Here is a 23,844-nt window from a genome sequence, read left to right as displayed (position 1 = left end):
TTTGCTCCTAAGGCTCCTGGGCCCGTCCCCTTGGCTCAGGAGCAAAGCTCTCGGCACGTCCCCCCTTCACCGTGTAAAAAAAAGATCTGGTCCCATTTTGCCCTGTTTTAAAGAGTCTGATTGTCCTTGTGTGATGACTTTACGGGGCTATAACTTCATTTTTCTTCTTGCTTATTGCATTTGGTACCTGTGCTCTGACCAGAGAGCTTTTTGGGCATGGAGCCTTCCTCTCCTCACAGAATGGGGCAAGCTCTGTCAGCGAGCTCTGGCTGTAGGACCGGCATCTGCCAAGGGTTATGAGGGCCTTGGCCCCACCAAGGTGTGAGATAGGGGGGCTACCTGAAGGGACTGAGAGGGTGGGGAGGCTGTAGGCTGTGATGAGAGCATCTCCCTGGGAGCAGGGGAGGACGCGGCCATCCCTCCACAGCACTGTTTTGTGTTTGCTTTGTGCTGCAGCACGTCAGTTGTAGGTCCATGGCACAGATGTGCTCATGGGAGCGCTTTTAGCAGCGGTGCACAGGGCTGGGCTGCCCGCCCCAGGCCAGGCATACATCTTTGATTGCACCAGGGAGCAGCGTCGTCCTGCCACTGCCAGCTGGGAGCGTAGCAATTCGGGTGTGCTACATGGGGGACAAGTCCCCTCCTGTGTGGGCAGTGGAGCCTGGCTCTGCCTCATCCAGGGCTGCCCATCCCATTGATGCACTGATGGGGTCACCCTGCTGCTCCAGGTGTATGGTGGGATGCCAGGAGAGAGACATCCATCCAGTCATGGGCCTGAACTGGGTGTCTTGCAGCTCTCTCTGAACCAAGGTGCCTAAATTCAGCCTGCATTGCCTGCCAGGAGCTCAGATTTGGCTCCTGGCAGTGTCACCCTCATGGTGAACTCTTGAGCTTGTCTTGGTATTTATGGCCCTCATCACCATTGTGCCTCAGCTCCTTACTAGTGGCTTTTGGCTTCTCAAGCTCCCCTCTGACGTAGGGGGGTTTATCCTGGTCATGCTGGTGGGAGGCAGCACCCTTTGAGTTACCAAGGCAGCTCGTTCCCCAAGGGGAGTCATTGGAGTTTGGCGCTGCAGTCCCAGGTCCAAGAAGGGTGAGGAGCACTGGTGCCGTGAGCATGGGAGCCAGCAGAGCAGCCTGGCCGAGAGCTTCTGGCTGGCAGCGGCTGCATGGCACCGATGGCCAGTTGTGCCTTAGGAGAGCAGCAGACGAAAGATTATGGTGTTTCCACAGCTGCTCTTATCTTGTCTTTTGTCACTGCCCTACCCCCCTTTCCACTTGAACTATGTGTTCAAAACTGCTTCGGGCTCAAATACATCACGAGCATCTTCTCGTGCAAACGCTTCTGGTTTTTAGGTTGTGTAGGACCAGTCTTCCTGGTGAGAGCTGAGTGTGGGGATTTCACAAGTGCTGCACATGAGACTTTCTTGTGGAGTCTCCCATCTCTTTCGGAGGGATGCTTCACAGATGTTTCTGGTTTACATTTCTTTTTAAAACTGTAGGGTTATGGTGGACGCTTTATTACAGTCTTTGTTCAGAAGAAAACTTGTGTTGATCGGTGTAATGAACCCTAGACCAAAGCCTGTTGGATTGCCTTACAGGAGTAGGAAAGACCATTATCTTTATCACTCTTTGGATGATACCATGCAGTGAGTCAATGGAGTAGAATTTGAGAAAAGCTCTTTCTGAGCTGTGGATGGACACGCTGCAGGATAACAGTGTCCGTAGAGCCGCCCTATGCATGGGGTAGTTCCCAGTTAAATCCCAGTGAGATTGGTGGAGCTGGTGGAGGAAGCAAGCAACGTGTTGCCTGAGGAGAGGTGCGGATGAAGTGGAGCTGGCTGAAAAGCAGCCCAGTTGATAGACCCCATCCCCCTCCATCCCTCAGGTAACGCGAGCTGTTTCCTGTTTGGTTGCGTTTGATTTTGATAAACATTGGGGATTTCTGTTTCCAGTTGAATATATACATGGAACTGTCTGATGAACCTTGTTCTCGAGAAGATTTTTGTGGTTTGTGGTAGTGATGTATTGATCTTGAACGTCTGACCCAAAATATGGGCAGAGGAGAGTTTTGCTCTATGTTTTATCATGTCAAAAATCTCCCAGACCCATTAAGGAGGGGTGTCAGTCAGAGTCTGCGAAACTGGACATTTTGTTATGCAACTGAGCATTTTCCCAATGAAAAAGCGGTTTCAAGATAGCCCAGTTCTGCAAATATATGAAAAAGACGAAATCTCAACATTATGCTTGTTGCTGATTTCAACTACAGTAACATGAATTCATCCCTGTTTAGTCTGATGTTTTATCTATTGGTGGTATTTTAAAAGCTCAGGATTTGTAGCAAGTACAGAATTGGAAGAGAATTGGGTATTTCCTGGGTGTTTGGGGTTTTTTTTAAGCATGGCCCTCTGAACCAGCTCTATAAACTTAAAACTTGTTTTAGTGATAAAGCTGGACTTGGTGATCTGAAATCAAGCACGGGACTGAATCCCATGTTGTGAAAAGACATCAGGTTTGACTTTAGTACTGGCTGATGTCCTTACCCCTGCTCTCAGCCGGTCACCCTGTTAGGAGGCAGCTGAGCAGAGGCATCCCAGAGCCACCAGTGAGAGAAAGCCCCAGTGGTACAGGACAGCCTGCTAACGGGCATCTCTTGTGGGGGCTGAGGGGCTCAGCGGGACGACCATGGCAGCGGGTGGGTGGAGACCGTCCTCCCTCTGGAGTGTGCCAGGGCTCAGCTGTGTGGCACAAGTGTCTGCCTCGGGAGCTGGGCTGCAGCCTCTTCCCCAGGCAGAAAGAAAGAAAAATAACCTGCGGCCATGGTCTGAGACGTGGGGAGAGCCGGGGCTGGATGGGGAGGCCTCCGCACCCAGAGAGGAGCTGGAATGCCTCCCCCTCTGCCAAAGGAAACATGGGGCGTGGTGGATGTGATAGGATTTAGGATTGGGCTGCCTTTCCTCCTGGTCCCTGCTGTGCACGCCTGTGCCTGGAGTTCCTCTGCCACTCGGCCCAGCTTTCGTGCCCGTAACTGCAAATACTGGTGTTACGCATAGCTCTTGTTCTGAGGCTGGCTGGGCAGAGGGAGCCAGCTGGGGAAAGCTGCTGGGGTTTATAGGAAGGTGAACGTGGCTTTTAGTTTCCTGCACTGATGTTTTCTCTTGCGCTGCCGCTCCTGGCTGTCGGGCTGGGCGGGGGCTGCGGCAGCACTGGCCCTGCCGTGCCGTGCCGTGCCGTGCCGCCCAGGGTGCCTGGCAGAGCTGCTCCATAACGAGACAGCCGATCAGCGCCTGTGGGACACTGGTCATTAGGGTCACCTGCCAAGAGCTTCTGGCCCTCCACAAGTAGCTGGGTTCATGTTTAGAGGACGGCATGATGCCTTGTGCCTTTGGTGCTGGAGGGAGTCCTGTCTGGTCTGTCTGAACGCGTGGGGAATGGAGAGCAGAGGTTCACATCCCCTACGGACTTCGAAGTCAGTGTGAACCCTGGCAGCTTCCCAGGCAGCTGCTGGGGCTGGAAAAGCCTGTGCTTCCAAGATACAAATGGCTGCTGAGGGGAGGAAAGGACTCCGCTGATCTCCCTGACTGCTGGGGTTTGGATGAGAAGAAATCGTCCTTAATTGTAGCAAGTGGAAAGCAGCAGAATTTCTCACAGTAAAGACAGAGAGCTTTGGGGCACAGGACAGGCTTGATCTTTTCCAGCCCTGTTTCCTGAGTCTGGGGGGCAGTTTTATCTTTAGAAAAATATTTAAAAGAATTAGGATACTAATCAAACGCCTTCTACCAGAGTTACGTGCAGGTGCAGTACCCTGGCGTCTCCTAGGAGCCAGAATTGTACTTTCTGCAGTTCACCTTTTCAGACCAATTTGCCATGGGTTATGCAGCAGCTTGATGTCACCAAACTTTGGAGTACCCTTTTCTCTGTACCTCTTCTTTGAGTCCAACATCATTTCTTTTGGCAACATCTGACCCACCTTGTTCTTGATGAGTTCTCCAAAGAACCTAAGGAGAGAACTCCATGTCGGGAGGGAACGTACCAACCCTAATCTTACGTGAGAGCTTTAAGCCCCAGAACTTAAGTTGACAAAGGTGAATGTTGGACTTCTTGGGAGAGAGTCCTTTTTGTTCCCTGATCTGCTTGTTCCCAGATGTCAAGTTACGTATGGTTGCAAGCTTCTTGTACCTTTCGCCCTCAAAAATCACTTTGTCCATCAAGAGATGCATTTGGCTTCTAAAATGCTTTGGGTTTGAAGGGTGCAACATCAAAATAACATCAGCAAATGGATTTCTCCCTGCCCCCAGTATAAACAGGGAAATTAAAGGAGGCCTTAACTGCATAAACAATGATGTTGTTCTGGACAGTGACACAGTATCTTAGATGGTTGCTGATTACTGGACATGTTGTTTTATTTAGAGGATGAAATAAACCATCAGGAAAGGCTCATCTGCTGAGCAGCTCTATGTATTGTTTTTGAGGTCTTGTAAGAAATCTTTATACTCCTTTTTTTTTTTTTCTTTTTTTTAATGTGGGGCATGTTGCAAAACAAGCTGTGGGGCTGAGTAACTCCTTGACCACCACTTGAACATCTGTCTGAACAAACCATCTCACCTATGTCTCCCCTTCCTGAGGTCAGCCGTCTCTGTGCTGTGTCTAATGCCTTCCCTTTTCTGTGCTAATAATGCTCATCTGGCTGTCAGAAATAGGCAGGACCTGAAGGCAGGCAGGAGGGTGAGGGCAAGCTGGGCTGCCAGAGGGGCTTGTGCAGTGGAAGCCCAGACCCCGCTGGGGTGGGCTGATGCTCAGGGGTTTCTCAAGCCAGGGGCATGTCCCCCTTCCCCTTCTTCTGTCCTGGTGATGGTGTGGTCTGGGCCAGCACAGAGCAGCCAGTGAGCTTTGGGCTGCGGCAGTGTCGGTCCGTAATGGTGCAGAGAACGGGAGCAGCTTGGGAGGAAGATCTCCCGGAGCCGGTTGTAAGGAACCGGCCTGTTGTTCCCCCTCCCCTAAAGAGAAGGGGTGGGGAACATGCTTGCCTGAATTTTCTCATAGCCTCTGATCTCTGCTGACCCAGCTGCATGCTTTTGCTGGGAGAAACTGTGGCTGCTTAGCATAATACTCCAGTGCTGAGGACATTACTCATGGTAAAAGAGCAGTGTGTGTGGGTGGGGAGGATTAAACCGAATGTCAGAGATGTCTAGTTGTCACTAGTGGCCTTAGAAGTATGTTGCTGCATGTCTGTTCTGTCCAGCAAAGATGCAGCTGGGTTTTCTCCTCGAGCTCAGATAGGTGCTGTTTATCCAGATCTTTTTCTTGGCTGATGTTAATTTTCTCGTTTCTTATCTCTTCATCACTTCTTGCGATGTGTGTCTAGGTGTGGAGTGATGGGTGGTGCCGGAGGCTGTAGGGTCTGTGAGAAACTGAAGGGCTGATGGAGTGAGCAAGTAGTGTGCCTGAATGGATGGGGGAAGAAGGCCAGAAAGAATTGAATGAATTTTAGACCCACCCATCTATCTTGACTCACACGGAGCTGCATTATGCTGCTTTTCATAGAAATGCTTCCCACCCTTCCTCCCTCTCATTTGCTGTCGGCAGCAGCTTCCCTTAATATACCCACTGCTGCCTCACAGATCCTTGCCTGCAGAAGGAAAAAAGGCACCATATATCCCTGTCCAGGGACTGCAAAGCTTGTTAGGTAGTGTGTATGGGGGTAATTGCATCGAATGTAAAACACGGTTCTGTTTGGCTAGCTCTGGGACAAACAGAATTTTTATAAAGAGGGCCCGGGAGCTGAGTAAGCAGCCAAATATGTCTCATTCCCTCCGCTAAATAGAAATGTTTTCTTTTCTGTTGTAAACGCACTTGCCCAAAGACTACCTGAAGACTTGACATCTCATGGCCGAGTCCTTTGTTTGCTGCCTGGCTGCCAGAGCAAGGGGACGACAGCAGGCAAACCGCCTGGGAGACAGAAATCTGAACTTTTGCAAAGTCCCGGTGGTGTTGGCAAGGTGGACCCCAAAGTGTGTGTGCAGGGAAGGTGAGGGGGGCAGGTAATTTTTCTACCATTTTCATGATTGCAGAGCTTTATATATATATATATCTGTGTGTGTGCACACACACGTGCATGTGCACACAAAGCTTCACTTTGTAGTATAAGAAAATAATGTATGTTTTTCTTCTATCCATACCAACCCTGAATCTGTGGGACCTCTTCAAAAAGAGGGGTCCAAGCCTATAACTGGTCTAAACTGTTATCTACTACACTGAGCTTTGCATGAGTAAAGAGTGCATGATCAAGCCCATGGATTATGGCGATTATTTGTTTCTTCCATATGCTGGCAAATGTGTCTGAGCTGGTATCAGGAACCTAGTTTGATGTGTCTCATTATAAGTAGCTAGATTATTTCTGTAGTAGCCCAGATTTCTTACACAGACACCAGCCAAACAGAGATCGCCACAGGCACACTCTGGTGAGCGCTGGGACCTATTTTGGATACAGTATGAAGCAGTTCTGCTCAGCCCGTCTCAGCATTGTCTGTTCAACAGTGAAATGACTTAATGACAGTGTTACACGCCTGGGAGAAATCACTGCAGGGTAGGGCATGGCTCCTTTCCAAAGCAAGCCCTTGGGCATGATGTTAGAAGGTGTGCAGAGCTTTATTCACCCGACAATAGTGTCCCTGGAGCTGGGGGGCTCCTGGGGCCCTGTGGTGCCGCCCATGTCCTCCCTGCCAGAGGCTGCTCGACCCCAGTGGGGGAAGCCCAAGCCAGTCAGGGAGCTCTTTTGAAGGAGACAAGAGGCTATGCCTTTGCATGAGACTTAACTTGTGCAAAGTTGTGTTTGCAGGTTTTGTCCCTCGCTGTGTCTTTCAGCCCTCCTCACCTTCCCATGCAGAAGTGCAGCTCTGTCTGCTCATTATTGGGTCATCCATCTGTGCAAGGTGTTGCCTGCCGTCCCCTCGGTTCCTGCAGGTGTCTGCTCCATGCTCAGTCAAGAGGGGAGGGAAGGGAGAGAGGCTGATACAAAGCTTTAAGTCATCTGACAGGAGAGCAGGAGCAAAGCAGTTTCAGGTGGTGCAACATTTATTGGATGCCTGTGAGCCTGAAAGCTTTTGTTCATTTTTGGAGTCCTTTTGGTTGGGTTGTGTAAGGTGGCTGGTAGCTGTCAGTGCTCTGAGCGCCTCTGCCTGCCCCCCCCCCCAGCCACACACCTGCCCCTGCTGCTCCCCATGGACCAGGGAGGGATGTGATAAAAATAAAAGCAGGAAAAGGTCTTCCCAGTGGCAGCTCTCTGCTCCTCACTTAATAACAGAAACGCTTTTTGCTTTCCTGACTTAACTGGTAGGTGAGCAAATCTCAAAAGCAGCATTGACAGCACTGAGATAAGCCCAGACCGTACTGCGAGGGGGGAAGGGAACGTTATTAGTAGCTATTAATCATCCTAAAAGGATGGGGGATGGGTTCCCTGCAGTACCATGCCCTTGTGCAGACATGTTTGCTATGAGCAATCCTGGCAGGGAGTATGAGATGGATGTTGCAGGGGAGCAGTTTGTGGAAGGTTGCATTTCAGGGCAAGTTATTTCCAGAACTGAAGAAACTAGATTTTAAAACATGTTTCCTTTTGGCAAATTCACTTATCTTTTTCATTACTGCGCATCGTTGTAGCTTCCCCTTAGGGGAGAGGTTTGTATGGTACCTGAGTGGATGTAATAGCCCTTGTGCTACCAGTGGCTCTTATCTGATGAAGAAGAGGACTCACATTTCAAATTCCTCTGAAGTGGACACAGAAGGGGAACGTGACACCACAAGCACTGGCAAAGCACTGAGATGTTACTGTGAGCCACTCGCTCATCCCAGTGGCTCTTGGGGTTTCTTCAGGAGGCTTCAGTATTTCAGTGTCCCTGGCTGCTCCGGCTCAGCTGCTCCTTGTGGTACAGGATCATTTCTAGCAGCCTGCCACATGTAGTGTAGATTATCAGTCTTTAAATGCAAGCTGTATGGGCAAGCCTCCAGCAGTGTTCCAGCAGCGGTGTTAATCCACCATTATTCTTGACCTCTTGGCAGTCTTGTCTGATTGAAAATGAATCACGGTAACAGTGTGCTGAGCTCAGTGCTCCTCACAGGGGTGAGTAATGTGCCCCTCTCCCTCCCTTGGTAGTGGAGGAAATAAAGGCACCAGGAAACCAAGTGACTTGGTTAAGGCCCAGCAACCAGGGGAGGACCCACAATGTGTCTCCTGCAGGCTCCCTCTGGTGTAATGATGTCTTTAGGGATCTGTCTCATGGTTTCTAAAATGACAGCTCCCAAGTCTGGTGGGACTATGGGCGACTTTCAGTGCTCAAGACTTCTTCATGGCTGCTAGCTGGCCCTGTCGCAAGGTGTACGTGAAGGTACTCTCAAGGCAATGGATCCAGTAGAGTGACAGCAGGCTGCACTCGGTGGTCCTAGTAGGCCACCAGTCAGGTGCAGGCTGCAGCTTGGGAGGCAATGATCTTCACATTTAAAGCAGATTTTCTATATCCATCTGGTGGCTTGTCTGGTCTTTTCATTAGCACTTCCTCTGTCAGTTTGTAGTCTGCTTGCAGCATTAAAAGTGGTGAGCAGGTAGACAGGCACTATTTGGTTGACCCATCTGAAGGTCTTTGGGTTAATGTTGAGCACCTTGGCCAACCTTGGACATCTGTGATACACATCTGTGTCCTTCCCTTTTCCATGAAATACTATCCTGGTAGAGAGGGGAAAAAAGAAAAGCATCTTGTGATCTTCCTTCTGATTAGGGAAAACACCACACTACAGCTGTGAGATGTGCTGAACAGCCTTGTTTTTGGCCCAGGGAAAGCAGTGATTGCAGCTGATGTGTGACACCTCTAGGAGGTGAATGTTTCCCTAGGGGGAATGATTTGCCATCCAATCCCACATTAGGAGGACTCTCTAAATCTTGTGAACAATGTTTGTTTATGTCCAACAGCTCTGTTGGGTTTGCTCAGCTGCTTTCCAGCATGCTGAAACCTAGCATGAATGTGTAGAATGAATACCAGTTGCAATGGACTCATAAACGAGGTATGTCTTAGCTGCAAGGCATGTTTTAATCTGTACTCATGTCTGGGAGCAGTCCACCCTTCTCATTTCCCCTGCCTATTAAATAATTGATGAAGGCCCACAGTAATCATTATGCTCCTTCCACAAAGTCATTAAAACTGCACAAAATCTTAGTAGTGTTTGCAAAGCCACAAACAAATATGATGTTCTTCACACTCGGCCCAGGCAATAATTTTGGCCCAAAGAGGTCTTAGTTGTTAAGAGGACGCCTCTTTAGCAGAAGTAGGGAAAAATGAATGAGCCATTTAGTTGGTTTGCTTGAAATTGCCACGTTTTAGCTGAGGCCTTATTTTTCATGAGGAGTATCATACCGATGGCATTGCTGCGTAGTGTTGTCTGTCCGGGATCTCGGTGAGATTACCCCGTGCTCCTTCCCTGGCACCTCTCAGGCAGAGCACAGCACCTCTTTAGCGGCGCAGTGGTGTATCTGGGAAGCAAAGCGGCACATGTGGAGAAGAAACGGAGATGTAATATGGCAGAATGTATCAAGGTGAGCTGTGGTCAGGCTGGCAGGCTGGGGATGATGCTTCTACTTTTTCAGAAAGTATCGTCAGATTGTGGTTTAAAGATGAAGCTTCTGAGTCCCTTCCAGTCTGCTTGTTAGATCAAGCACTGCTTTGGGGTTGATCTCACTGAAGTCAGTGAAGTCAGTTGCAGCTGTTCCTGGGCAAAACCAGTTTATTACAACTAAAGAAGCAGTCCAAAATCTTGAGCCCAAACCTTTCTTCAAAGGAAGGAAGCAAATGAGATCGTGATGCAGACGAAGGTGTTTGTGATTGGCATTGACTGTATTGCAATGACTCTGATGCTTTTTTCTGTCCCCTCTGTTCTTAGAGGCTCAGACTTCCTGACTGTCCTCAGCACCTTCTGTTTCGGAGAGCACTTCTCTGTCCAGCAAAGAACAGAGTCGCCTTCTGGATGTTCTTGCGCTCTAGGACAAAGCCGATTGCCTTGAGTGAAAATAAAATTTTTGTTATTTACCTGTTGTCCCCTCACCAAATTTCTGTCTGTGGGTGCCAAAACAAAATGCTGCTCCTAACTAATACTGAGGAGTATCTAAGAGACCCAGACCCAGGTAGATTTCTGCTGAGAATTTACTTTCATTAGTTTTCACCTCTTTGCTTCAAGGTACCAGTGAGAGAAGCCCTCAGTGCTCCAACTGTTTTTGAAATGTTACTATGGAAAGCTCCTCCCTGGAAAGTCCATTCACTCTTTTTGTTTTCTCTTAGGTGACTCCAGGTAGCAAAGCTGCAATAGCCAACTTGTGTATAGGAGACCAGATCATAGCCATTGATGGAGTGAACACAGATAACATGACGCACCTTGAGGCGCAGAACAAAATCAAGGGTTGCACAGATGAACTAACTCTGACAGTCAGCAGGTATGTCGCTGAGTGAGACTGAGGATGGGGAGAGGGAGGGACGCGGGATGGGCAGGAGCTATGTTTTTGGTTTGACAGCAGACCTCTCTGGCTGGTCTGTTTAATTTGAGCTCTTAGTGCTTTGTCTGGCCAGGCTCTGGATAGCAAGAGGGAACTGCCTTTCAGCTTTTAATCCTAATGCTGCTTGCATTTGCTGCACTTTGACCTTATGAAAACAATTTTCTCAGTGAGAAGTTGGCTGATAATTTGTGGCAAAGTCTGTCAGCCTATTCTGTGGCTCCTGACAGCAAGAAATCGAAGACAGGTTTCATGAAAACTTCACTCGTAGTGGAGGAGGTACAACCAGAGATGACCTTTCTTCCTGTTGCACTAATGTAGCAGTTAAAATATATGGTTGTGTGTTGTCCAAGCTATTAATTGCCTAGTTTCTACCATGCACAGACTCAGAAAGGTTGTCTGTTTTGGAGCCTCTTGATCAAACAGCACTGACAGTGCTAAACAGTGATGACCCAGGGTGCATCAAGGTGTCTGTTAGGTATCAGTCTCTCTGAGTCCTGATAAACTAAAAGAAGGTGACAGCTGAGCCATGGTCTCTCTCGCCAGTGTAGAGCATGGGCTGGCTTCAGCCTTCCCACTGTCTTGAGCTGCAGAGCAATGGACAGCTTCATTCCTTTCCCCAGTCATGCTTTGTTCTTGGGCCATCTTTGTACAGAGGAGAAATGGTGACTGGAAAGGCAGCGGTCTGCTTTGCACCGACCCATTGCTTCTTAAAAGAACTGAAGCCTGTTTTTTCGAGGGTGCTGGGGGTTTATCCTTCCTCTTGGTTTGAATTGCAGCCGTGGGTACCAGCACTTCTCGAAGTCAGATGGTAGATGCAGCGTGGCGTTTCTGGTTGCTCTGGAGTGAGTTTTTCCTGTGACCGCCTTCCCCCAGAGCGATGGTCCATCAGCTTCATGGCAGATGCAGGGGAAGTGCTTTCAGAAGGAGTGCAAAAGTATGCCTTAAATGACACAGTAGTTCAGTTGTTCAGGGCTTTTCTGTGATGAACAGAAGTCTTTTACCATAGCTTGGATAATGCCAAGAGTTCAGCAGGCATTTACCAGTTGAAGCGATGGGTCTTGGCCAAAAAAAGCCTGACAATTCATTGAGGGAATTCAGAGGGAAGAACGGAGCACAGTGCAGGCAGTGTGAATGGGTGGTGAGCATTGCAGCAGCCTGTTAGCCCCAGAGTTTCTCATACTGGCCTCTAACTTGGCAGCCTGTAATCTTCCTGCAAAGGAGTGCTCCTTTTCCTCTCCGAAATGTCCAGCTGCTTGACTTGGCAAACCAGTGCCATGTGGTTCTGGCTGGGAGAGAGGAGGGAGGGGAGGCGAGGCAAGGGCTCTTTCAGCCTGCGGGCAGGCTCACTCTTACAGATCACTGAGTCTGTAAAATGTGTTTGCTAATGTTAATTACAAAGCCGTTAACTTTATAGCTACCCCAATAATGTTTCATCGGCCTTGGGTGTGGAAGCTGCCCAGGGAGAGATTTCTAGCTGGATGTGCAGCTGTGTAAAACCGTGCAGGGGCTTTGAGTTAGCACAGCCCAACTCTTTTAAAGACCCCCTTTCAATGAGGTAGCATGAGTGTGTGTTGGATGCTTCTGCTGCTGTACTTATTGATGAGTACTGCTGACAAAATGGCCAAGGAGAGTGTCAAGACCATAAGGATGTGAAAGCAGTGATCTGACTACTTATCCACTTTAGGGTTTGATATTACTACCCATTGCTCTATGTAAAATCCATTTTAGATTATTCTAGGGGACATAAGTCTTTGGTCCTCCTCCTTCTTTGGGAGTAAAGTTCTGCTTAAGGAAGAATTGCTTACTTATTTGGAGACTTGATAGCTGCTAGAGATGTGTTTGTATTGGGGAATATGATACTGTGGGAGGCTTTCTCAGAGGAGAAAGCTCTTCTTTAATGCCAAAAGACAGTAGTGTGCATCACGTGGTCTTTCCTGGTTGTACTCTGAGAATTTTATCCCTAGCGCCTAGCTGTCTCCTTCTGGGCCCCCGTAACTGTGTTGTCCCAAATGCAGCTGGACTCGGTGGTCAGGAGTGCTACGTAGTCTTTGTTGCTGAGGCTGGAGCCCTTCTTTACTTTGCAGTCTAAGGCCAAGAACTTAAAATGGAAGATCTTGAGAGGAGGCCTAGAGGGGTGACAGAGAAGGCATTTTAAAACAGTTGGAGCCCATGCTTCATCTTCCTGTTCGACTTAGGGTAGAGGAAATGGGTGAGGAAAGCAGACTATGCGTCAGTGGTCAGCCCTCCTCTGTGAAGAGGGAAAGAGCTTCACTACGGAGGTGGAGAGGGTGGAAGGCATTTAGGAAAATGAGTGCCACCTGGCCAAGTGGTATGGCTTGGGCTTCCTGAACCTTGGTGGGCCAAACTCTGTCAGTAAGGCTCCACCATATAGTTAGTGAAGGCTGACAATACAATCAGATCAGAGCTGGAAGTTTTTTCTCTGTAAGTAGTTGGCTGAGTATGAAAAGGAAAGTATATCATTTGCACTTCAGCACCACCAACTCTTGGGTCTGGTCTCTGTGCTCTGCAGTTGCAGCTCGTTATCTGAATCAGTTGTACCAAGTAGCCGTGCTGGCAAGGACCACCGGTCTGACAGGGCAGCAGCTCCGTGGGCTGGAGCATCACACACAGCTGGTGCTGAGGATGTGCCCAGCTGTGCCCGGTTTTCCAGAGTGAGAATTCTTCCAGTCCTTCTTTTCTACTCACCATCATAGAGATGTCTTCTGAAAGCATAAATCCTTAGTGCTTTTAATTTCCTATCTGATGAATTTTAAATGATTACCTGTGCAAAATGCTCTCTGACCTGCATTTGGGGTGGCAGCAAGGTCATGCCAGGAGGGATTTTAGACATGGGTCTGAGCTCATATCAGGTGTTTAATTTCCACCAAAGGGTCAACACTGTCGTGGCAGTGGAGACTTCATCTGTGACTGTGCTGTGAATGCTAAAAGTGCGCGTGGGTTCAAGAGGAGACTGGGTGAATTAATGGAAGACAAATCTATGAAGGGTATTATATACCATGGCAGTATCTCTGCTGCAGAAAGCCCATAAGCTGCAAGTAGCTGGGGGAGTGTTTTAGGGAAGTATTACGCTATGCTTGTCGTCGTCTTGTGCTCTTCTGTGGACCAAAACAAATTTTATATGTGTGTTCTGCAAATATGCAACACTCTTTTAATGGTAGCCAAGCGGTTAAGGTGTCTTCATGTTTGGCTGTACTAATGATTATTTAAGAGAAGTGTAAATGTAGAGAATTGAAAGGACTTAAACACTTCTGGTAAAGGAAATGCTGTTTGCACTGTGTACTTGATTGTGAATATCAACAGCATTCCAATGTTTCCTGTTTCGGTATTTTCCTTAACGATGGTAACAGTCCAAAAATATTTCAGATCAGATTGTAGGCAGGAAATCTAGTCTAACAGATGTCACCGTTAAAAATGGATCAAATTACTAGCTGAAGAAAACATGCCTGGTCTGCTTTTTCACCCAAAGGTGCAAATCTGTTAATTTCCCTGGATTTAAAATCCAGCCACAAATTGCTTTCTCTGAATATGCTTTTCTAAGTGGCACTGCCAGGTGCTTTGCTGCTTGACGTGTGAACAGAGTTGGAAAGGTCTATTTTTCTGCCTCAAAAGTGGGTGTTTAACAATGTTGGTGCATACACCGAGTTCCTGCTGAACTTAGCGTGTCCAGCAGCTCCCTGCTCTCTTCTGAGCCTGTGTTTGTTCATTCATTTTGCTTTTTGGTTCAGGCTAGAGAGTGCTTTTAGAAATGTAGTTCCCAAGAAACCAAAGTAAAGGTTCCATTATTGTCTTCAGTGGTGTAAAATCAAGCTCAGCACCATGGTTTTGTATGGTACACACAGAAAGAGTGACCTACAGCAGACAGTGTGCTTCGGTCAACTCAAAACCACCTGGTTGCTAAACTGAGAAATTTCACAGGCAGATTTTTGAGCCTCTCCCATTCATAGGAAAAATGAAGTTTTGGATATTGAGTCTTTGAGAAGAGCTGCTCTTTTTTTTTCAATTAGGGTGTGTACATTGTTGCACTGACATTTTAGGGTCGAGCAAAGCTTCCCTCCAGGCTGCGCCCCTTCCAAGCACACCTCTGATTTTCCTTTAACGGGGGTAAGCAGCAAGACATATCCAACAGACTGGAGAAAGCTATCAACTTCCTTTGGAAACTTAGTGTATTTTGGGACAGATGCTTGCTCTGACAAAGAGCACTCAAAGAAGGGAAGGCTCAGGAGGAACAAATTCTCCTACCACAAAATTCACCTGAGACCCAAAAGATCCAGGCAGCACCCATGTCAGTGGTAATGCTCATGATGAATTTGACACAGCTCTGTGTAGCTGCAGATGTACAAAAGCAGACAATTGTTCATTGCAGCACAGGTGAAAATTATTTCTAAAGCAAATGGCTCTTTGCCTGTGGCTTTAGTCACCAAATGGATCGTGGAACTGTGCAGCCCTGAGCAACTCAAAGGTAAAGTGTGTATTTATATGGGTTTTTTCCAACAAAAAAGAAGTGTTCCTACAGGGAGTCTGTCCTTCCCTCTATGTCTGGAGGCAGGTTGGGGGTGGTAATAAGAGAAGAATATTTGTGAAAAGAGATTGCAAACATGTAATCTCTTGTTCTGCTCCTACTGTCCTTTTCTTCAAATTTCAAGCTGCTTTTCTGCAGCTCTGCTGCCAGCATAGAATATATTAATCCACCTTTTTTGTTTGCAAAACAGTCTGTTACTTTGCTAAAAGTGATGCCAAGGAATGAAGCTATGTATTTGTTCTTTGAAAAGTCCTAGGATCAGGGAAGTCAGATCTGCTACCAGCACATGTTAAATGCATTGTCAGAAAGGATCATGTGTAGATGCTTTTGAAGAAGAAGAGAGCATGTGTGCGATGTGATCTGCATTTCATTTGGTAGGTTCAGTTGCACTCTTGCTTGGTCCACATGTTCACAGGTCTCAGCTGTGGGGACTAGTTGCACAAAGCCACAATAGGCTCAAATTTGTGTTCTAGGAAGTTGGTGGAATCCGTTGACTCATTTAGGTTTTGCTTTTTGCTTCCCTGCCAAGCAGAGTTTTCCAGCTCTGTCATCTTACTAATAATTCTTTTGGCCCTGGGAAAAGCCTGATGCTCTGCATGCAGCTATATAAGGGCATGCAGATTGCCTGGCCCTCCACGGCAGCTCACAACCTCTCCATGGCTGGTGTGGTGCTCCCAGCCCTCCTGGGTGCATACTGGCAGCTTTTACTAATGATTGACATGTTCAAAGTCATTTTGGCAAGTCAAGCTTGGCATTGTTGTGTTTTTACAGCCTCTTTGGCGAGGCAAAAGTAGTTAACTCTGTAGCTGGCTAGTGGAAGAACAGTGTGAGTCTGAGCAGTCAGGTGTATTTTATCCTTCGTAACTCTGTAATGAAACTGCTTGTGATAAACTTCTGTTGCTTCTTCTGTGTAGCCGGAGTTGCCCTTTTGTTTTTAGTGATTGTGTGAAGAGACACCTGAAATGCAAGGAGCAGAGGGCCATGCATGAAGAAATGAATTTGGGGCCTCTTGTCTCTAGGAAGTTGTGACTAGCATTGCTGTTTGAATTGGCAGTAGGCTGCATGCAGCCTGAGTGCAGTTTTGCTTGTCAAAGTGAGTATGTCCATTAATGGATGGTTGCTAAAAGTGACTGCTCGTGTTTAAATCCAAGGACATGTACTTTGCAGCTGTTGTAGCTAAAAGCTGATTAAAAGGTACCTTCCTGGTAGCCTGAAAGCTCTTGTAGTTAGTCTCTAAACATTATTAAAAGGCCTGTCTAAAACTCTGGGGAGGGTTGAAAGAGCAATTCTTTAGATCTTTCCTCATTTTTCAGCTAGCAAACTTTGTGTTGCCCAAGGACCTTCTCTATCTTTACGGGTTTAGTTGCTACTTTGCTATCTTAGTTGTTTCCATCCCAGTGATTGAAATGGGAATGTAAATATGTCTTTCTTCTTTATGGAACTTATGCAGTTCCTGGCACACAGGACTAGACCCTCATTTTCCAGCTCTGAATTTTCCCTCCAAGCTATGGCCCAGCTCTGCACGCAAAGCATTGATAGCAAAATCTAGGCTCTTGTAATGTTTATATTACACCATGTTCAAGCCAAGCTTCTTGAAAAATGTTGTGTTTTGTAAATACCTCTCCAGATTCCTGCCTTGACTTGCATGCAGTTTCCTTCCTCCCCTTCCTACCAGTACCTCCCCATCCAAACTAGCATCAGAGAAATTTCTTTCTTGGGTCTTGGTTTCTGCCTGGATGAAACAGCAAATGCATGGCTCATTCCCTGGCCGTCTCTCGCTTGCTCTCTCTCCTGTAGTAAGGAAACAGCATGGAAATGTAAACTGCGAATCTGACGAAGATGGTATGTCCACGGTCCTGCAATTAATTTGCCTGGCACTTGTTCCCAGGCTTGTTTGAGTGTCATGGGTTTGTCTTCTCTTTCTGCGCTATTTGAGTGTTGCTCTCTGCTGGAGTCTCATTTGAAAGAATATGCATTAGAAACCATATTCTAAAATAATTATTCATCAATTTAAGCAGGAATCTGTGAGATCCTTTGGGGATGCTGAAGCCTGCTGGCTTTCACTGAAGACAGGGTGTGATTTCCCCAGCAGGCTGTTGAACATCCAGCCCCACCATCGGTGGAGAGGCAGGTCTGGCAGCCCTGCTAGAGTGGCCACGGTCTGTGGCAGGGGTAGTGCCTCACCAAGGGGAGTGTGGAGGTGGTTTTGTGGCTGGGGGTCCTCTTCTCCAGATCTGAAGAAAATCCTCCAGAAAGCCACTACAGTCCTACCAGTAATAGCCTGCTGTGAACTGAAGGCACCGTTGCTGAGGCTGGGTTTGAGCTGTCTGCTCTGACGCCTGTTCCCCGCTTCATTTAAATAAGATGCGAATCCATATAGATAATATACAAACATGATGAGTCTAACCAACCCACCCTACCGTCTGTGCCTTGTTTCCACACTTCCCAGCCTTTCAGAAAATAAGTCCTGGGCCAGCAGTGGGACATAAGGTGAACTTTTAGGTGCTATTTTTCTTTCTCCTGCCACACTTCAGTAGAAGTGCAGGCAGTGACACCTGGAGCAGAGCCAGGAAACCCTTGCTGAGAGCTGGGACCATAGCAGTCCCACTGATGACCTGCAGACCGTGGGCTCCACAGGCGGTGTGGTGGGATGGGGCATGCACCTTGAAAGCCCCACTAGGCAAAGCCAGCGAGAGCAAAGCTGTCTCCTCTTTGCGGCTTTGCTGGGGCCATAAATGGGCTGTTGAGAGTGGCTGAAGAGCTCTGCTGCAGCTGTTGTGAAGACAAAGGGAAGCTTTATCCTCCCAGCCTTAGAGGGACAACCGCGCAGGCTATTTAACCTTTCTGTTTGGATAACTTTTAAACTGGATTGAAAGTAAAGCCTGGAGTGACCTCGCTGCTTCCATTTATATCCAGTGACAGATCAGAATGGCAGCAGGCTGGGAAACAAACTTGTGCTTTTTGCCTTGCTAATAAATCAGGGAGGAAAATGTGGTCAAAAAACCCCATTGGCTGCAGTAGTTGGCCATAGCTGCCTCCCCTATGCTGGAGACCAAGGTGCTGTGTCACCTCAAATGCACTGAGTGAGGGGCGGTGGGACAAAAGCAAGTGCCTGGGGTCCTGGGGGGAGGTTCCTGTTCTGTATTTGTATATTGGCCTGCTCTAAGCTTAAATTTTCAGTCTGAATAAGGCCTTTTGGCCTTGCTTCTGAAATCTGATAATATTAAGCTGCTGCAAAATAAAATGCTACCTCAAAAGTACTTAGATCACTGCTAGTGAGAACTGGCACAGGGATGCCTCATGCTAGAAACCAGCTGAAGTGTTTAATGCTCTCTGAACTGCTCTTTCATCTCCAGCCAATGTCCACTTGCTTCCAGCCTGGCTGGCAGGGTATTTGATTTCCATATACTTTGCTGTGTCCCCTGTTGTTCCAGAGGAGATGAAACTTGGTCGCACATGGTCTCCAAGCACTTTGAAGGAATAAGGCTTTGCATTGGTCAACGGGCTGCTCCCCTCTGCAGACACAGTCTTCAAGTGCAAAATATAGCTGTCGTAGAGATGTCTGTGACTTTGTCAGGCTCGATAGCCATTATCTGGGTAAAATCACTGGTTCCTCAGGCACCTTAAAGCACAGGTTGCCAGAACCAAGGAGGGAATGACTGGTTTATACTAACCTGGGGTATGTTGTGCATCCAGTAATGGCAACTGTTGAGACAAGATAATGATCAGATTGGAATAGATCTGATCCCATGCAGCTGTTACATTCATATTTCTTAGTCTGTGTGTGCCCCAGCTTCCCAGACACCAGGATTTGGGGGATGTAGGTTGTCGGGTATCAGCACTGCAGCTGAGCCTGCAGGGTGCAATAGACTGGAGTCAAAGGTTTGCTGTACCGAATGCTTGTAAAGGATGATATCTGGTGTGACCTGTGTCTGTACTTTCCTGTGAAAGGAGGTACAGCACAGCAGACTTCATTCAGGTTTCTTCCGTGTAAAGTCCAGAGTGCAGTAGATGCAATAGCAGGTCAATAAAATTTCTGCTCTTCCCTGAGTCAGAATGCTGCCTCCCATCTACTCCCACTGAGCTACCTTCTAGATGTAAGTATTAAAATACTATTTATGCAGCAAATGTCTGAGATACGTATGTGCATCACAGTTAAGTTTGGGCTGTTTAAAAAATGTCCTAACATTGGAGGGCTTTTAGAGGAACAGTGTAGACCATATTGAATTTATCGTGAGTAGCTCTAAACCCTGTTTCTCCATCCTTGTCAGTTTTATAAGCCTTTTCTGTTTAAAGTCTCTTTCCAGTTATCCAGTTAATTCTCAGTGGAAGCATTGCTGTTTTGCTAACTAAGTACTTAAATTGTAGCTGGCCCTGGACCCACAAATATCTGGGAAGTACATCTATCTGCAGTTGCAGATTCTACAAAGGGCTCCTGTCAAAACAGGACATGGTTTTCAAAACTCATCCTAAGAGTTTATCAGCCATCTGGTTGCTGCATGATGCAATGTTTAGCATTGAACAACGGTTTTCATTCAGCAATACTGCAGCCACTCGTTCCCTACTATTGAAAAGTTTGCGAGAAGTGGCACTGTTTAGTCCATCTGAGATGCTAACTGCTGTCTGTGCTTCTGAGAAATGTTGGTAGCATGTGTTTCCCACAAAGTATCTCAAGCAAATCTAAGCACTCTACTTCCTCCTCACCACTTGTTTGTCTGTTGTTCTTTGGGACATAGCAAAACTACAGAATGATGATGGTAAAAGCAGTTGGTTTTGGTCACAGATCTTGACTTGTGTTTCAGGCTGCTGTGAGTAATTGGGTCAGACCACAGACCAGTAAAGGTTATGTAGACTTTCTCTGACACATTATGTCATCTCAGTTCGTAGTCCCATTGCAGACTTGGACCCTTTTTTTTTTTCCCCATAATTCCCAAAAGCCTCTGTTCAGTATGGATACCACTGTATAAATAAGAAGAAAATTCTGGAGACCCCCCAAAAAAATATTTTTAGCTTATCCAAGGCAGCCCAACTTCAAGAACAAAATGTTCTCTGTGTAGTCAATACAGACAAGAATCGTTCCTCTTCCCAGCTGCCCATAAAAGCTGGAACACACAGTAATCTGAATTGTCCCACTTAATTAAAGGATCTGCATCTAAGGGATATCTCCAGCTTCTGCTGTTGGGTGACCCCCAACTCTACTGCCTGGGTTGGAGCCCGTGCTTGATGTGTCGCCAGTGGAGTCCCAAAGGATAAGCCAGGACAGTCACTGCTGAGATCCTGTCTTTCTCCAAGGACCTCATACAACATAACTAAGTCATCCAAGTTACATGCCTAAGATGAGGCTGTCTAGATTCCTCCTGATATGGATAGTGCTATATACAAAAGACTGGGGAAGTGTTTGGGAAATTGATGAAGTTCAAGTCTTTTAATAACAATAATGATGATCAGTGATGAAAACAGATTAACTATTCAAAATTTGTGTGTTGCAGAACGGAGTCAAAAGTCTGGTCACCACTTGTAAATGAGGAGGGAAAGACGCATCCTTATAAGATGAATCTGGCCTCTCAGCCGCAGGTAAGTAATGGAGTATCTGCATGCTCTTGTTCCCACTTACTCCTGTCCAACTTTGGAGCAGTTTCTGGCCGGATCCTCCAAGGAGCTGAGCATGTGTCACTCCGTTGGTTGCACTGGGGATAGCGCCATGCCCCATACCTCCTAGAAATCACGTGGCCCTTGGAAACCCTCAGAGACAGACTCCTTCCCCTGTGGTCAGAAGCCTGCTGCTGTGGAGAGCTGGTCGGATACCTTGCCAGGGTAAGCTGCTTGGATCAGAGGCATTGTCTCTTGCCATCTGCATGCTCCCACCTACCATAGGGCACAGAAGGCACTGTAGAGGTGTGGCTCGATAGATCATTGCTAGTGTTGCTAAGCCTGTTCATTTTCATAGATAAGGAAGGTCTTGAGAGGGGAGGAAAATGATTCACTCTTAGTGTTTTCTGTTGGGGTTTTTTTGTTGTTTTGTTTTTTCCTCTTACTAGCAGATTCTTACTAGCAGTCTAGCAGTGAAGAAAGTGGAAGAGAAACATGCCAGCCTTTTATATTTTTATCTGTGGGGCAGATCTTGCGGCCTCTGTCTAGGAGGTTTGTTTTGTAACCTTTTGGCAGCCTTGCTTCATCGGTCTGCTGCCTCTGTCAAGTAAATGTAGTAATAAGTGACCTGTGCAAGGGCATTGCCTGGGCCAGGTTTAGAGGATTACACTGCACAAAGCTACGATAACTGCACTAAAATCAATGGCAATCTGGATTTTCACTGGGGCAGTGACATGGATTCCGGCCCTAGCACATACCCCATGTGAGTCTTTCTAGCAAAATAAATAGAGATAAAACTAGCTTGACTCTGCAATTAATTAAGTGCTAATATGTCTGTTTGGGTTGGAAAGGACCTGAACCTAAAGTAGCACATGTGCAGCAACACTGTGCCCAGACCTTGGCCTGGGATCTGTCCATGCTCCCTCTCATGCCAAGCTGCTGTGTGTTGCTTGGCTCTAGAGCATGGTGTGGCATTCTCCAGGTATTTCATAACTCAGCCAAGGCACAGCATGAGACTGAGCCATGTGGACTTAGGTTGGGCCAGGGCTGTGCGGTGACACCTGCCTGTGACACTGTTGAGCTGAGATCTGGAGATGTTCTGCTGCAAACCTTGAGACTTGGGGGCTATCTCTTGCCAAAGGAGTGGGGCAGAGTCTGCACTGAGGCTTTGCTGCAAGGCTGCAGCGTGCTATTGTTTAATTCAGCAGGAGACCCGATCCTGGAGACCAAGTCACTAACCCAGCCATTAACCAGAATTTAGCTAAATGCCCCAGAATTAAACATAGGGCACTACACATGCCAGGCAGGAGTTTAACATAGCTCACTAAGCTTAGTTAACTGCAGCAAGAAACCTGCTGCTGCAGCCCCCCTGTCACTAGCTGCACCACCACCACACTTTCTCCCCCAGTCTAGCCTGGGTCACTGGATAGACATCCAGTGTCTGGTCAAGTACTAAACATTTTAATTAACTGATGCCACCTCTTACTTAAACTCATTTGCTATGGGAGTTTTAACCCTAATCAATGGCTCTCCTTTAGTCAGCTGCCCTCTGGGTGGAGTGTTTGTATGTGAGTCAGGCTGGGACTGTTTCAGGGAGCCTACTGCAACTCAGTAAGAAACGTGGGTGAGAGGGACTAACCTTAATTCTAGTCTTTAACTTACAAGTCATGCCCTGCTTTCTAAAATCTAAGTAAAGGGCATCACGAAGGTCAGACTTTGCAGGATTTGGCAATAATCCTGGTGGTGGAGCGCATCCCCTCCTAAACCCTAACCTTAGTCCTAATCCTGGTTCTAACTCTGGCCATTATATAGATACCCCGATGCTGCCAGTTCATAAGTGTGGCACAACTGAATTTGTTGATACCAACCTGTAACTGACTTCAGCAGGAGAATTTGGTGAGAAACTGACTGCAGAAAGATTCCTGTTACAAACTTTATCTCTGAGCAGTGACCCTTGTCTTCATCTTGCGCTAGGAACCAACTATTGCCTGAAAATTAGGCTTTGACCCCTTGTGATGGCTGATACTAGAATTTTATTTCCTGGGGTAAAAGGGACATTCGAGCTCTCGTAGCAGTCTTGCCTCTCTTCTTCCTTAAAACGAAGCCACTTAAGTCATTTGCAGTGGTCTATGTGAGTGGTGCTTGCTGTTTTTCAGAGCGTAGGGCTTTGCCTGCTGCATATTCAAGCAGAGGAATTTAGCAGCGTGAGGAAAGATGTATGTCTCGTGTTTCCAAACCACAAGCTCCCATTTACCCTTCCTGCTTAACAGTGCCTGAACATCCTAGTCCGCTGTGCCAAGGAAAAGTGTCATGAACACCGTCAAATTTTAAGGGTGGTTTTTTTTTTTTTTAAATACACACCCGTTTCCTTTTTCAGTAGCTGACTGCAGCAAGTGAGGTTAGTGGCGAGGTCTGTCTGCTTGGAGCATGATGTCAGCGGAGCATGCCGACTCCTGCCAGAGCTGTGGCAAGCATTGGCCGAGTCACTCTGGGGCTGTGTCTTTGCAGCATCACTAGAGATTTCAGCCAGGCCTGCTGCAAATCATCATCAGCAGAGTGCAGAAGATGCTGTGCATATATGTACTAGCATGGCAAACCGCTATGAATTTTACCACAAAGATGCTGATCTTATTTTTCTGACAGGATTGGTAGAAGTTGTGAGTAGAGCCCAGTCTTCGAAGGCAGCGCTGTCTGAGCTGTTCAGGTTTCTTTTAACTCACGCGCCAGTGAAAACAATATATTTGCTTTCCTTGGCAACAGTCTCGTGCAGAACGCTTATTAATTCACTTACCAAAGAAAACAGGACATACTGAGTCCAAGTGGTTCGTTGAAGTCCTGATCCAGGGTCCTCTGAAGATGTTTCTCACTGGTTTTGCGCACAGCCCTTTGAATGCAGAAATATAATCATACATGTGAATAGACTTACTTCAGGCTCAAAAAAAAAAAAAGCTTTAAAACCTTTGCTGTAGAAATTGGACTGCGATTATTCAAATAAGTTTCCACCTTTCTTAAAATGGGGTAGTTTAATGTTGTCTCTCCTACCTTCAATATCTTAACTGAAATTTCTCACAACACTTGTCCACCTTCTTTTCCTCTTCCCATTTTATTGGTGCAGTTAAATAATGAGATCTTTGCAAAAGATCTTGCAAGAGAAATTAACTTTCTCTTTGTCTCAAGATCTGTA

General features: G+C 47.0%; 1 protein-coding gene across 1 annotated transcript in view; it reads left to right on the top strand.

Annotated features, from left to right (window-relative positions):
• Positions 1-23,844, top strand: part of PDLIM1 (PDZ and LIM domain 1) — a 45,156-nt gene that overhangs the window by 1,814 nt on the left and 19,498 nt on the right. Inside the window, exons 2-3 of the mRNA XM_050899175.1 lie at positions 10,320-10,471; positions 20,561-20,645. Of these exons, the coding sequence (XP_050755132.1) occupies positions 10,320-10,471; positions 20,561-20,645 (237 nt within the window). The remainder of the gene's footprint in view (positions 1-10,319; positions 10,472-20,560; positions 20,646-23,844) is intronic.

Source organism: Gymnogyps californianus, chromosome 6 (genome assembly GCF_018139145.2).
Source record: "Gymnogyps californianus isolate 813 chromosome 6, ASM1813914v2, whole genome shotgun sequence".
Lineage (NCBI taxonomy): Eukaryota > Metazoa > Chordata > Aves > Accipitriformes > Cathartidae > Gymnogyps > Gymnogyps californianus.
Note: the sequence above shows the minus strand (reverse complement) of the source record. Positions and strands in the feature narration are given on the sequence as shown.